Below are 15,466 nucleotides of genomic sequence, written 5' to 3'. Positions count from 1 at the left end.
ACCTGACAAAGATCATCAGCCGGCTCATCTTCTGCGGCTACCTCTTCTTCAGCTTCTCCCATTGCAGTATCATTGAAGCACGCACCATCAGGAATAATATCATTGTCGTCCCATTGTTCTTCTTCACCTTCTTCCATTACAACACCGGTTTCTCTGTGCTTTGTCCAACAAATATAGTTTGACATGAAACCCGACTTGAACAAGTGTGAATGAAGAGTCCTTGAGCAAGGATATTCCACCGTATTCTTACATATGGCACATGGGCAGCACATGAAACCGTCGCGTTTGTTTGCCTCGGCCGCACGTAACAAAGAATGCACGCCGTCAATGAACTCTTGGGAGCGGCGATCAGCATTATACATCCAATAACGGCTCATCTACATTACATGACATAAATATCATATTAAAACCTAGATCATAATTAATTATTTATACAACATGCGTGCCACCACAAAAGATACAAATTTATGAAAGCATCGCTACAATGTAGACAATCCCAACTACCACTAAAAGAACTAAAGCTAAAATACATTTCAGGAGCACAAGGATTTCGCGACCAATCTCAACTAAAACAGACAGATCCCCCGATTGTGCAACATCTTTGGGCTTCTTCGGCTGGATCACTGCCTCATTAGCCGCCTTATCTGCCTGTTGTGCAAGATATTTTTGCATGAGTTCAACATACTCTTCCTCCCAGTAGAAGCCTGAACATCGTCCACTGCCATCCCACTGAAATTAAAACAAAAAATTAGAACTTTAATCACAACGATCATGACAATAGGTATAAACTAACCATAATCATTAAATACGATAAAATAACTCACATTGCGATCCGGACACTTGTAGAAGATACGATCCTTGTTGGGACCCTCCTTCTTCACTCGGTACTCCATCACAATCTTCCGGGTCCTCGTGTTCTCGTCTTTTAATACACTATAAATTTCTCCTTTTATAAACAAATAAAATTAACAAACTATAAAATTATCTAGATCTCTAAACAATGATATTTTTAACGGTCATTGTGTTCTCGTCTTTTACTGCGGTAGGTAAGTAATTCATATGATATTTCCGCAAATTAACAGAAGAATGGGAATGTACACACATAACAGACTACTATGTTTAGGTACGGTGATTGACAGACTACAGCGACGATAACGGGACATGTGAATAAATAACCATCCGTACTAGTTGACCTTGCTTACGTGATCAGCTCGGCGAGCATGTCTCCACCGGACGGCACCGTACTTGGTCAAGGAAGAGCTCCGATTCTACGAGGAAGGGAACACGGTCTTCCACGACCGTTGTCGCTCTCCCTCGTAGAATCAAAGCTCCTCCTTGACGTCCGTTACCGCTCGGCAGAGAACATCCTCGCCGACCTGAACACGGTCCGCAAGTTCAACTAGTAAGGATTTGCTATAATTTTCTAACTATTTTCTAACTTTATATTTATATATACTACGTTTAGGTACGGTGATTGACAGACTACTGCGACGATATCGGTACATGTGAATAAATAACCATCTGTACTAGTTGACCTTGCTTACGTGATCAGCTCGGCGAGCATTTCTCCACCGGACGGCACCGTACTTGGTCAAGGAAGAGCTCCGATTCTACGAGGAAGGGAACACGGTCTTCCACGACCGTTGTCGCTCTCCCTCGTAGAATCAAAGCTCCTCCTTGACGTCCGTTACCGCTCGGCAGAGAACATCCTCGCCGACCTGAACACGGTCCGCAAGTTCAACTAGTAAGGATTTGCTATAATTTTCTAACTATTTTCTAACTTTATATTTATATATACTTTAACCTTCTTTCATGTAAATATGCAAGCTTGAAGTGATTTTGAGCTCAAATTGCTTACAAATGAAAAAAACCACAATAAAAAACCATAAATATATATAGTGAACAAAATGGCATAAGAAAATGGTAAAAAATGAGAGTATGAGATTGGTAACCTTTACAACTGAAGAATCGACGGAGGAATCGAAGAAATCGACGGAGGAATCGAAGAATGGATGGAGGAACAATGGAGGGAGGGAGGAAGCAAGAACACTACTGCAGTGAGCTTCAAAATGTGCTGAGCTCGGGCTCGGGGAGGAAGGAGGAGACGGCCGATTTATAAAGGGAGAACATTTAGTCCCGGTTGATGGATCCAACCGGGACTAAAGGTAACTTTCCAACCCCGGGCGCAGCCACGGCCCGGGAGTAGACCTTTACTCCCGATTGGAGCCACCAACCGGGAGTAAAAGTATACCTTTAATCCCGGTTGGTGGCTCCAACCGGGACTACAGGTCCCTGCCACCTCTGTCTGGCGTAGTAGCCATTGGGTAGGGACCTTTAGTCCCGGTTGGAGCCACCAACCGGGACTAAAGGTATCTCTAGTCCCGAGCGCAAAAAATTCCGGGACTAGACCCCATTTTGGTCGAGGATCAAAGGTCTGTTCTCTACTAGTGTAATGCGACCAGATGGCAGGGGGCGTCGCATTGTCCTTTTCATTTGAGCATCATTTTTTATCTCGAACACCTGAAAGTAGGTGTTAACGATCAAATGAGTTGTCTTGGGGCAGCTAAAGTAAGTACAGCAAAGTTCAACCAGGGTTATCCATAATTCCATATAGGCAATAGCTCCAATTTCAGATATTGCGCAATGTGTGGGAAGTAGGATACATTAAGAAAACTAGTATTTGGTGCAGGATCATGAAGAACCAAAGATTTGCATGCATGTTAGTACAATGTATATTGATTTAGCATGTCAAAAAGTAATAAATGCATACCTGGTTGAGGGTATTTGCAGATACTGCAACCATCATTGTACCAGCACATGTGGAACAAAGTCCGGCAATGCCCACGATGTTGCCACTACCGAGCACATAGCCAGCCCCCGAAGTTGCCACAACAAGAGCACTAAATACGAATGGATCAATGATTAGAAATTACATCTTCAGTCATCAGTTACAAGAGCCCCAAAATGAACAGGCAAGGGGTGAGTGTATGCTCGTATATAAACGTCTAAGTCAGTAGTAGGTCTAAAAAAAACACTACAACTTGCTTTGTTTATTTTCTGAACTCGCCAAGCTGCGTGGACCTCATATTTCTAAGTGCTACCAAGCACTCAAGCAAACCTTTCCCAATGCCTAGAAAGTAGACCTAACAGTGAGCAGCGGATCCAAACAGACTAGTACTATAACAAAGATGATGAATTATCATGAGTTGCAGTGACACGAATTAAAATTGACCAAGTTACAATGCGGCACACAATGTCATATAATGTTAATGAAATGATATATGCGCCATACATTTTCAGTCAGCGGGTTCTACAAAAATTCAGATAATTCAAGCGCCGATGCAGTCTGCAGCATATCAGGGATCACCTCCAGAAGGTACGTGAGCAATCCACCTAACAGGAAGAGAAACACAAACGCGAGCACGATCTTGGCGACATAGATGCAAGTGCCCCTTATTGCCTCCGTATCAACGGCATCTTCTTTGGATAGCTGCCTGTCACCCTGTTTCTGCAATTAATGCCTAGTTCTTGATTCTTGAAGAAAAATCGAACTTTCATTCGTGACAGCTTATTCAACACAGATGCAGGTTAGCAGGTGAGAACTAGCAATGGCATACCGTGTCCACGTGCAGCGCGTGATGGATCCCGGGCGCGTCCTGTGCGGTGATGGTCTGCAGCCTCGAGCCGCGGCCGTAATCAGCGAGGGCCGCGCTGGGGCCGAAGTTGACGGGCTCTTCGCCGTCCCTGACGGCCTCGACGTGCAGCGCCGGCGGGGCCCCAGGTTCGAGCTTGCGGTTGATGGCGTGCAGCGCGTAGCGGGCCATCGTCCCTGCCGCGAACCGCCGGACCTTGCCGGAGCTCCTGCACGTCACCTCCAAGAACTGCCAAGCGGCAAGCAGACAGCAAGCGCGTCAGCTCGATGCTTTTGAGTTGCTCGGTCGGAGATTTGCTATTCTGATGAATTTTCCGTGGGATGAAGATGTACAAGAAGGTTCGTGGAGCATTAAAAAAAAGGTTCGTGGGGCTCTGTGCAGCAGGAGGAGAGCGGGTCTTACCGGTGGCGGTGGAGGAGAGTCGCCGCCGCCGTCCTTGCCTGGCTGTTGCGCGTCGCCGGGCTGCTGCGCCCGCCACTCCATCGCCGCGCGCGCTGACTTGCGCCCCGCTGGGTGAGCTGCCAACCCTCGGATTTGTGACGGAAGGGGTGGGGCCGTGCGGCCTTTTGGTACACTGCGCAAAGGGGAAGATGGAGGGAGAGAGGATCTGGGTGAGGAGCAATGAGACAGAGGACGGATCTGGGTGACGAGCCATGAGACAGAGAAGAAGAGGGTGAGGTACCTCCAGATCTGGCTGCCAAGCCGATCCACCGAGGAAGAGGCCACACGCGCGCAGACGGAGGCATTGAACACAGGCACCTAGGGTTTTGATGTTTCGTCGAGCCCAGGAGCGCATGCGGACCAGTTGGAGGAAGCCGTGTCGTGGTGGCAGCCGCGGCAATGGCCACCTGCTGGGGCTCGCTGGCGCCCGTGCGCCGCTGTCCTGCCCACGCCGTTCGTCTGCCGGCGCGCCGCGGCATCGAGAGAGAGGGGGGGGGGAAGGTGAAAGCAGAGACGGAGGAGGGGGCTACCACGCCGCCTCGTTAGGAGAGAGGGAGAGGGAGGGACGACGGGGGCGGAGGCGGCAAGAGCGGGAGCGACTACGACGGGGGTCGCGGGAGGCGCAGTCGCGCCTCGTGAGATAGCGAGAGGGAGAGGATGGGAGTTTTTTTTGTGATGAGGAGGGGGAGAGATGGGAGATATTTTTGTGGTGGAGGATTTTTGGACGAAGTTGACGAATGGTGGCCATGGAAGGAATTCGAGCGACGTGGCTCACCGACGAATTTGTAGGGGCGGTTGGTGATTCAGCCGCCCCTACTGTGTCATTTGTAGGGGTGGCTGCTGTGCTGAAGCTCGAACACGTCACTGTAGGGGGCGGCTAGAATGCCAGTTGCCCCTAAAAAAAGTCCCGTTGCTACAAACTGTTTTTCACGTAGTGTCTGCAAGCTCTGGCGCTGCCTCCTCTGCGACCCTGCCTTCCGCCGACGTTACGTCGCCTTCCACTGAGCGCCGCCCCTGCTTGGCTTCCTCCAGAACTGGTTTGCCACGCGCCGCCCTCGCTTCGTCTCCACCACCACACCCTCCCCATTGCCCCAGCAGGCGTTCGTCAATCGCGGCTGCGGCTGCGGCTGCGGCTGCGGCTGGTACTGGGAGGTCCTCGACTGCCGCCATGGTCGCGTCCTCTTTAAGGCCCTCGACATGAGCGCACGTGGCTGTCCTTTTGCCATCCACAGACTGAAACTTGTTGTCCCCCGCTACCGGCAAGCAGAAGTGGCTGCCGGGGCCCCCGTTTCCAGGACGGATGGACTACACGGGGGCGGTGCTCTGTGCTGTACGTGGCTGCGACCACCTCTACTGCCACAGTCGCCCATTCCTCGTCGTCTTTGTGGGCTTCAACATTAAGGCAGGGGGCCTGCAGTCACACCTGTACTCATCGGAGGCTACCACCTGGAGTTCATCTGTGTATGCCGGTCTTCGTTTCCTCACCTATACTTGGCCAGCTGGGACGGGCACGATGGGCCGGCACGGGCACGGCACTAATAAGCACAGCCCAGGGACGGCACGGCCTAGCTCACATCATGCCCGTGCTTGGCACGGCCCGGTCGTAGTGCCGTGCCTGGGCCGCCATGTCGACCTGTAGTGCTGGCCCAGGCACGGCACGGATAACAGGGCGGCACGATGGCGGCACGGTTATTCTCAGTCGTTCACTAGTAGAGAACCGAGCTTTACTCCCGGTGGGGAACCCCCTCTAGTCCCGGTTCCCCACCCGGGAGCAAGCATCCGAGACTAAAGGGGGGTCCTTTAGTCCCGGGTCAAGAACCGGGACTAAAGGAGGACCTTTAGTCCCGGTGGGTAACACCAACCGGGACTAAAGGTGCCTCCTGACATGCCACGATGGCCGGCACCTTTAGTCCCAGTTGGTAATACGAACCGGGACTAAAGGTTTTTTTTTCTTTTCTTTTTATTTTTTGTTTTCTTTTCAAAATAGGTTTTTGAAGTCGTATTGTATGCTGCTAATTATACATTTATACGCGCGTATAGTATGTTTCGGTTCAAGCACAATGAACGTATTAAATCACACAATTCAAGCATAGAAATATATATATATATATATATATATATATATATATATATATATATATATATATATATATATATATATGCATGCATGCATCATATATATATTTACATGCATGCATGCATATGTGTATTTTACATTATATTATTTCATGTGCATATATTACAAAAGATTGCATTACAGTTGTTGTGACATAACAAGTTTCCTCTCATCCTTTAGCTTGGCTTCAATGGCAGTGTTGGGTCGAAGTAGAACTCGCCCTTGGAATCGATGACCTGCTCATTAAAAAATCCGGCTATAGACTCTTGAATTGCTTTGATTTGGTCTTGCCGTATGACATTTTCCTCCAACCATCGAGTCTACAGGTTTGAATTAAAGGAAAATAAATTAATATATGTACATATATATATAAAGACATAGTAACACAATCAATAATAATAATTAAATAAATATATAGTGTATTTTTAACGTACTTTAAGTCTCTCTGTAGGAGTTCTTTGGGAGAGCACCTTGATAAACTTGCAAACATAGTAACTATAGTAGTTGTTCCCCTGTTCCTGCCTTAGACACCACTTTACGAGAAAAAGATTTGTCATCCAATCTGGTGATCCGGTGAAAGCTATATGTTTAATTAATAAAGATGATGCGATTCAGGGGACTTACTTTCAAAGGGATTACATTCAGTGGCGCTTTGCATTTTTCCATGTGTTGCTTCTCAATAAAGGTTTTCCAAACACTGCCCAATAAAAAATTTGCCACGTCATCAAATATAGTTAATCATCGTGTTTGTGTGTATATATAGTTGCTAGAGATCCCGAAATTACCTCTGGATAATATCTATCATATCTTGGTAGTCTTGTTGTGATTTTCTCATCGAGTCATAGATTATCAAGTGACTTTTCACCAGATCGATGTCCATCAATATCCAGTGATTGTTGCATGTGTTTATAGGATATAACGCATAACACTCATTAATTAACTAGAATCAACATATGAGCCATTAAGGCTATGATCGACATGATTAACACTCACTTGAAGTTATAGGGAAAGAGTATATCCTTCTTGTGGCGTTGGTTCACTAAGAAGTTCATGATGTTACTCTCTGACTCAGACTTCCGATTAGTCTTTGGAGTAATTGGGTCTTTGAATACTATATGGGGATCAACAAAACCAATTTCATTGCAGCCTTCCTTTCTGAGCTCTGTCATTGTAAATCTGCATATATATAGTACTTGTTAGGATAATTTATATGCATATACACACATATGATGAGTTTAATAATAGATCGAAAGAATTATTACTTACAGGCAATAGCAGCTAATGATAACTTTGTCCAGAGAGGTCAGGTGGCATAGTTGATGAAATTCTGCAAAGTCAACATACATAACATCATCGCCACTGAACCAATGTTCATCTCTAATTCTGACACCAACGCAGAAGTCTCCACTGGTAGACGCCTGCATGTACCACTTGTTTAGCAGGTACATTTGCGTCCCCAGATCAGATAAGGCTTGAGGGTTGTATAGACTCTGGCCTAGTACAAATTTTTTCTTCCAAATATCAACCTCCGCCGCACTCTCAATGTTTCCATCACCAAACATCTAGTAAAGGTCGAGACCAGTCTCATCAAGAAATTCACCAAGGTGATCCAAATCGACATCCGAAGGTATGTTTGCCTGATGCATTAATCCTAAATTCGAACCATATTCATTACCAACAACTAGCGGAGGGATTGATTGGTGCGCTTGTTATCCGAGCTGGGCAACTCCTTTCCCTGCCCGCTTCTTTTTCTGTGCCGCCTCAATTGACTTGGTGAGAGTGCGGTCATAGTCCGATAACGTTGATTTGGACGGCTTACGAGATTCCCGCTGTTGTTGCTGGTAAGAAGTCACCTTTTTTCTTAGAATATCTAGAGCTACGAAGAAGTACGGTTTCTCCAGATTTCTCCTTGCTTCTTGATTCATTTTAAGTTTGTCATAGAATCTAGACATGTCTTTTTTATATGCATCAGTTTCTTCTTCCTTCTCTTCAGATATTATTTTGGGAATAGCCCTTGGTTTCACGGTGGCTTTCTTTGCAGGCGGGGACTGGTTCTTTGTTTGAGGGGCTGGCCTCTTGCTAGGCTTCTTGGTAGGCGGGGGCGGGGGAGGCGTTGGAGACCTCCTTGGAGGTGTTGGCAGCGGCGTTGGAGACCTCCTTGGAGGTGGCGGCTGCGGCGTTGGAGACCTCCTTGGAGATGGTGTGGATGCAGCCTCGTCTTCCAACACAATGTCATCGTACAGAGCACTATGATGATCTGGCAATTGAACAATTAGATTTAGGTTGGGGGAGGATCTGCTACAAAAAAGGAATGACATATTATTATGAGCAGATTGTTAATTATTTAAGCCAATATAAATTAATGATGTAGTGTTTTCATCCGCATGTACCTATGGTGAGGTAGTTCAGGAGGAGGTGGAGCCAACATCCCTAGAATGATGATGTAGCGCTTGCGCCATAGAATGAATGTCTTCTCCGCTTCTCCTAGAGTCTTCTCGCCATCACCTCCAGGAATGTCAAGAGGCAAATCACTAAAACCTTTTTCAGCTTTATCTACCGAGATGGTAGCATATCCTTCTTGGATTATATTCCCATGAATCCTTGGTGTCTTGGTTCGGTCGATAGGATTAACAAGACCGATAGCCACCTTGATGGTGGAATTCTCCTTCGGAATGTGTAGCTCACATGTTGTACAAGGTTCAGTGACGTCATCCACAGGGAAGCATAGTCCTGTGTCTCCTTGATTTGGTATCTCTGTGGAAGCGTAGCTGCTTTTCAACTGAATAGATTGGCTAATGTTGATTCCTGGCTCTGATGCCTGCTTGCTTGCACTCACTGCTATTTGCACTTGCCTTCTGATTTCCTCCTGCATTCTCGCTTCAAGGTTTTTTTCCCGCTCCTGTGCTTCACGCACCGCTTCCTCCAACCTCTGGAGCCGCTGTGCCTCTTCTTCCTTCTTTCTCTAGCGACTTCTGTAGGAAGGTCTGTCCTGAGGGAATCCATGCTCCCAGGAGACACTTCCTTTGCCTCTAGTTCGGCCACCATGTTTAATAGTCCTGATGGCGTATGTCAGCTCATCCTTCTCTCTATTGGGCCTGAACGCACCACTAGCAGTAGCTCTCTGAGCATAAAACAATCTTTCTGCTGCTTCTTGCAGTCTTACACCATAAACGCACTTCCCTGTCTCCTGGTCTAGTGTTCCCCCATGACCGAAAACCAATTCTTTGCATGTTCTCCCCACTCGAGTGATTCTGGTCTGATACCCTTGGCAAGAAGGTCTGCTTCCATTTTGTTCCACTTCTTAATGGCAGTCGGGTAGCCACCTGATCCCAAGGTATGGTGGTATGTCTTCTATTGGGCATTACGTTGGTTCTTTATCACCCGACTCACACCCTCTTCCGAAGTCTTGTACTGTATAAACTCATCCCAATAGGGCCTCTGCTTTGAGATTGGGCCTGGGACAGTAAAATCTGGTGCTATGTTCTTCTTCACATACGTCGTGTATAGGTATTTCTTCCAAGTCTGAAACTGGGTGGCCATCTTCTTCATTGCCCAATCCCTAACTCGCTCCTTCAATTCATCACCATCTATTATATCATCATAACCATCTGTTTGGAGCATGAAATGTACCAAGACATCTTTCCAAATTAACGCCTTGTCACGATTGGAGACAAAACTGATATGAGGAGCATTGGTCTTCTTCTTCCATTCACGGGTACTAATCGGGAGCCGGTCCCGTACAAGGTAACCACAGTGGTGCACAAATTTTATTTTATTCGGCCCCCCCGGTTCTCCTGTATCCACATTGAACTCCGAGATGATGAAGCGGCCCTCCAATGGCTTTTTGGGACCTCGAACATTTTTACTCTTCGTTGTAGTTGTTGATGTCGATCCAGAGGGCTACAAAACATAAACATTATTTTTAATGTCATGAGCACACATAAGACATATGATAATATATATAGCTAATAATAAAAAATATATACTTGGCCAATATGTTGTTGCTCATTTTGTTCAAGAGCTAAGTACTGACTCCCGTCATCTGCATCCTCTTGCACGTTATTTTTAGCACCATCATCGCCGGCAACTTGAGTGCCAGTGTTGATCAAATTCATCATCAACTCCTCCTCATCCATGTTTCTCGGGTTGGCCATCTAGCTTCAAAAAACAAAACCAATATATAGTACGTCAAATCTTTGCTTACATGCGTAAAATCTATGAACAATATGCATTATTAAATCTTGCCCCTCGGTCACGGACGCAATTCGCCACACTAGGGCGAACTACGTCGGTACTAGGGCGAATTAGGGCTATACATAAACGTCCGAGGGCAAATTGCGTCGGTGACTAGGGCGAACCACGTCGGTGACATCAACATCGCGGTTCGCCCTGGTGTGATTGTTTAGCATTAACGATAATAATAATACGAATGTTGATCAACTAGGCCACGAGAAAGGGCGGTGTGACAAGAGTGGCGGTGCTCCACTCCGCCGTATATATGTCTGTACACATGGGTGAACGAGGGCGGCGGTGCTCCACCGTATACATAGAAACGCATGGGTGAACGAGGGCGGCGGTGCTCCGCGATGTATATATACATGCATATGAATACAAATGACGTATATATACGTGTCAGCGCGGTGGCCGGTGTGCTGACGACGACGACATGAGGCGGGCCGGCGTGCTGACGACGACGACGACGTGAGGCGGGCCAGGGCGATGTCGGTGCGTGTTGTTGTGATCCTATGTACCATGTGAACCATGTAGTCATTCATCATATGAGAAAATTCTATGTTGATAATGTAAGTATAAGTCATTATGAAATGTAAGTATATGTGTCTTATTGCTAATATAACCATTACTATTTCCAAAATGATAAGAATTTATTTTCTTCTACAGGCGATCTCTGATGCTATGATATAAAGTTTGAAGATAGTCTTCCCGGAAAAAATATGTAATGCTCATATTACTTTAGCAGCATTAATATATTATATCTGTATATTCAAAGTTCACAAATGAAGAAACGTTGAAGTTTTCCTTCATTTGTCTGTAGCCATGCATGCAAGTCCAACCAAAACTACTTACATCATCACATGTGATATTTTTTATAAACTAAAAAATGCTTAGTTTACAAACTGGGTATCCAAATTGAGTTCCTATTTGACCATTATATATCCTAAAACAAATCCTTCAAAAAAAAAGACCCTACAAGAATATATTTGGATAAAATTTCGTTAACAAACATTGATCTATGAAGATAGAAAAAATTCTTCTATTAAGCAAAGGCAGTGTTCTAGATTCATGAAACAATGTTCAGTTTCCGGCCACCGTCTGAGAATGTACAAACAGATCGACGAACATATCACCTCGAGCTCGGCAGTGGAGGCCTCGGGCGCGGTGGAGGGCCACGGGCGCGGTGGAGGGCCTCGGTCACGGAGGAGGGCGTGGTGGAGGGCCACGGGCGCGCGCGGAGGAGGGGCACGGGCGCGCGCAGTGGAAGCCGCACGAGGAAGAAGAGGGCGGCGCCGGTGTCACGGAAGGCGAACGGACACGGCGCGAGGAAGAAGAGGGCGGCGGTGTTCGACGAGGAAGAAGACGAGCGGATCGATCTGCGCCAGGCGCTGGAGGTTATATATCAGAGAGAATTACTCCCGGTGCCAGCCACCAACCGGGAGTAAAAACCCTTTACTCCCGGTGCGTATTACCAACCGGGAGTAAAGGTATACCTTTACTCCCGGTTGGTAACACGCACCGGGAGTAAAGGGTTTTTTTTTTCTGGCCACGAAACTGCAGCCCACCTTTACTCCCGGGTGGGCTTCCCACCCGGGAGTAAAGGTGGCCTGCAGTTTCGTTTCCCGCCTGTTTTAAGCAATAGTCTTGTTAAATAAAATAGAAATGCAATAGTTTTTGTTAAATGCATAGTAAAATAAATAAAAGGCATAAAATTATTTTGTTAAAAATATGAATTTTCTTTTTGTTTATTGCACATAGGAAAAATCTATAACCTAACTTTTTTTATTTTTTGTTACAATTATAAAACATAATGTAACTAATATTTATTATTTCGTTAATGCAAAAATATAGTGTTTAATTAAAATTATTAAAACTATTGGTTTTGGATAGGAAATTTGTTTTCACATCATTTTAACATTAATATTTTAATTTTTCATCACTCAGTATCCTAATTTACCTTTTTGAGAGAGAAATCCCACCAAATCAAACATTGATTTAATTTGAAACATGACATAATAAACATCTGAATTCACAATTATTACATAATATCTCAAACACACACTATATTAAATCACTATATCATCAAGTGGGCATAGCAGTGAACTTCTTCTTTGCGTATGTCCCTTGGTTATGATCGCTTCGTAACCATGGAGTGTCCTCATCATTTACCAAGATGCTAGGGTCTTTGTTCACTTTGAAGGGCGGAATTCGGTCATCCTTTTCATATTCTTCTGACATGTCCGACTTGTCCTCAATTCCCACGATGACTCTTTTCCCTGAAAGAACTATATGGCACTTTGGCTCTTTGGTTGAGTCATTATCGTTTTTCCCTCTTTTTGGTTTGGTAGACATATCATTGACATAGAACACCTGATTCACATCCTTGGCAAGGACGAATGGTTCATCTTTGTACCCAATATTACTAAGGTCTACTGTTGTCATTCCATACTCGTTGTCTACTGTTACCCCGCCTCCGGTCACCTTGACCCATTGGCACTTGAACAATGGGATCTTCAAAGTAGGTGCATATTCTAGTTCCCATATTTCATCTATGCGTCCATAATATGTCTGCTTATTCCCATTCGGGTCTGTGGCATCTATGCGGACACCACTATTTTGGTTGGTACTCCTTTTATCTTGGGCTACTGTGTAGAATATATTCCCATTTATCTCGTACCCTTTGTATATGATGATATGCCATGATGGTTGCATAGCCAATAAATACAGTTGCTCATGGATGCTCTCATCACCTTGACATTTTTTTCGCAACCAACCGCCGAAAGTTTCCATGTGCTTATGCGTAATCCAAGCTTCAGTCTTCCCTGGAAACTCGGATCATAAGAGATCCTTGTGTGTCTCAATATACGGATCTACCAAAGAGGAGTTCTGTAGAACTGTGTAGTGCGCTTTATTGAAATAATCATCATCCGTACCAATATATGTTTTTCTCCCTAGTGTCCCCTTTCCGCTTAGTCTCCCCTCATGTCTCGATTCAGGAACACCAATCGAGTCAAGGTCGGGAATAAAGTCAACACAGAACTCAATGACCTCTTCTGTTCCATAGCCCTTGGCGATGCTTCCTTCTGGGCGAGCACGGTTGTGAACATATTTCTTCAGGACTCCCATGAATCTCTCTAAGGGGAACATGTTGTGTAGGAACACAGGTCCGAGAGTGAAAATCTCCTTGACTAGGTGAACTAGGAGGTGTGTCATAATATCAAAGAAGGAAGGAGGGAACACCAACTCAAAGCTGACGAGACATTGAACCACATCATTCTATAGTTTAGCTAGATCAGTTGGATCAATTGCCTTCTGAGAAATTGCATTGAGGAATGCACATAGCTTCACGGTGGATAGATGTACATTTGGAGGTAGAATTCCTCTTAATGCAACTGGAAGTAATTGCGTCATGAGAACGTGACAGTCATAGGACTTTAAGTTACAAAATTTCTTCTCTGGCATATTTATAATACCCTTTATATTCGAGGAGAATCCAGATGGTACCTTGATGTTGTTTAAGCATTCAAACATGATTTCCTTCTCCTCTTTGCTTAGAGTGTAGCTAGCAGGACGTAAGTAATGGCGTCCATCATCTGTCTTCTCTGGATGCAGGTTGTCTCTTTCTCTCAAACAACGCAGGTCCTGTCGTGCTTCAAATGTGTCCTTAGGCTTTCCATACACACCCATAAAGCCTAGCAGGTTCACACAAAGATTCTTCGTCAGGTGCATCACGTCGATCGAGCTACGGACCTCCAAGACTTGCCAATAGTGTAGGTCCCAAAATATGGACTTCTTCTTCCACATGGGTGCGTGACCGTTAGCGTCTTTCAGAAAAGGTTGGCTTCCATGTCCTTTTCCAAAGACGACTTTCACATCATTGACCATATCGAGTACATCCTCACCGGTTCGGTTGTGAGGCTTGGTCAGGTGGTCTGCCTTCCCTTTAAAATGCTTGCCTTTCTTTCTTATGGGGTGATTTGCAGGAAGAAATCGATGATGGCCAAGGTACACGACCTTTTGACATTTTTTCAAGAATACACCTCTAATATCACCGAAGCAGTGTGTGCATGCATTATATCCCTTGTTTGACTGTCCTAAAAGATTACTTAGAGCAGGCCAATCATTGATTGTTACGAACAATAATGCTCGCAGATCAAAGTGTTCCTGTTTGTACTCATCCCACACACGTACACCTTCTTTATTCCACAAAATGAGAAGTTCATCAATAAGTGGTCTCAGGTACACATCGATGTCATTGCCAGGTTGCTTCGGGCCTTGGATGAGCACAGGCATCATAATGAACTTCCGCTTCATGCATAACCAAGGAGGAATGTTGTAGATACTTAGAGTAACAGGCCAAGTGCTATGACTACTGTTCTGCTCTCCAAAAGGATTGATACCATCTATACTTAAAGCAAACCTTAAGTTTCTTGCGTCATTTGCAAACTCTAGGAATTCTCTGTTGATTGCTCTCCACTAGGACCCATCAGCAGGGTGTCTCAACATATTGTCTACCTTACAATCTTCTTTATGCCATCGTAACAATTTTGCATGTTCTTTGTTTCTGAACAGACGTTTCAAGCGTGGTATTATAGGAGCATACCACATAACCTTGGCAGGGATTTTCTTACGCGGATGTTCGCCCTCAACATCACCAGGGTCATCTCGCCTGATCTTATACCGCGACGCATGGCATACCGGGCATGCATCCAATTTCTCATACTCTTTGCCACGGTACAGGATGCAGTTATTAGGACATGCATGTATCTTCTCTATTTCTAGCCCCATAGGACAGACAACTTGTTTTGCTTCGTAGGTAGTGGCGGGCAATTCATTGTACTTCAGAAGCATCTTCTTTTGGATTTTTAGTAACTCTCCAAATCCCTTGTCAGATACACCATTTTTTGCCTTCCATTGCAGCAATTCTAGTGTGGTTCCCAACTTTTTCTGCCCTGCATCACAAGTTGGGTACAACAATTTCTTGTGATCTTCTAGCATCCGCTCGAACTTGATCTTCTCCTTT

At 45.3% G+C, this 15,466-nt stretch overlaps 1 protein-coding gene across 1 annotated transcript; it reads right to left on the bottom strand.

Moving 5' to 3' along the window:
- Positions 1-3,310: 3,310 nt before the first annotated feature.
- On the bottom strand, positions 3,311-4,136 carry LOC136550831 (uncharacterized). The gene is made up of 3 exons (XM_066542424.1): positions 4,047-4,136; positions 3,618-3,881; positions 3,311-3,508 (listed from the first exon to the last, which is right to left on the bottom strand). Exons 1-3 carry the CDS (start codon positions 4,134-4,136, stop codon positions 3,311-3,313), a joined length of 552 nt encoding a protein of 183 aa, XP_066398521.1.
- Positions 4,137-15,466: the final 11,330 nt, after the last annotated feature.

This window comes from Miscanthus floridulus, chromosome 4, assembly GCF_019320115.1.
Source record: "Miscanthus floridulus cultivar M001 chromosome 4, ASM1932011v1, whole genome shotgun sequence".
In the NCBI taxonomy this organism is placed as follows: Eukaryota; Viridiplantae; Streptophyta; class Magnoliopsida; order Poales; family Poaceae; genus Miscanthus; species Miscanthus floridulus.
This window is presented reverse-complemented; position numbering and strand designations above follow the sequence as displayed.

Bases quoted from the DNA above. Each gene is read 5' to 3' on its own strand.
- LOC136550831 (XM_066542424.1), bottom strand. From the start codon at position 4,136: ATGGAGTGGCGGGCGCAGCAGCCCGGCGACGCGCAACAGCCAGGCAAG. The intron at 3,882-4,046 runs GCTCTCCTCCTG...GCCGCTTGGCAG, and splicing joins CACCGCCACCGGTAAGACCC to TTCTTGGAGGTGACGTGCAG. The intron at 3,509-3,617 runs GTATGCCATTGC...CATTAATTGCAG, and splicing joins ACGCGCTGCACGTGGACACG to AAACAGGGTGACAGGCAGCT.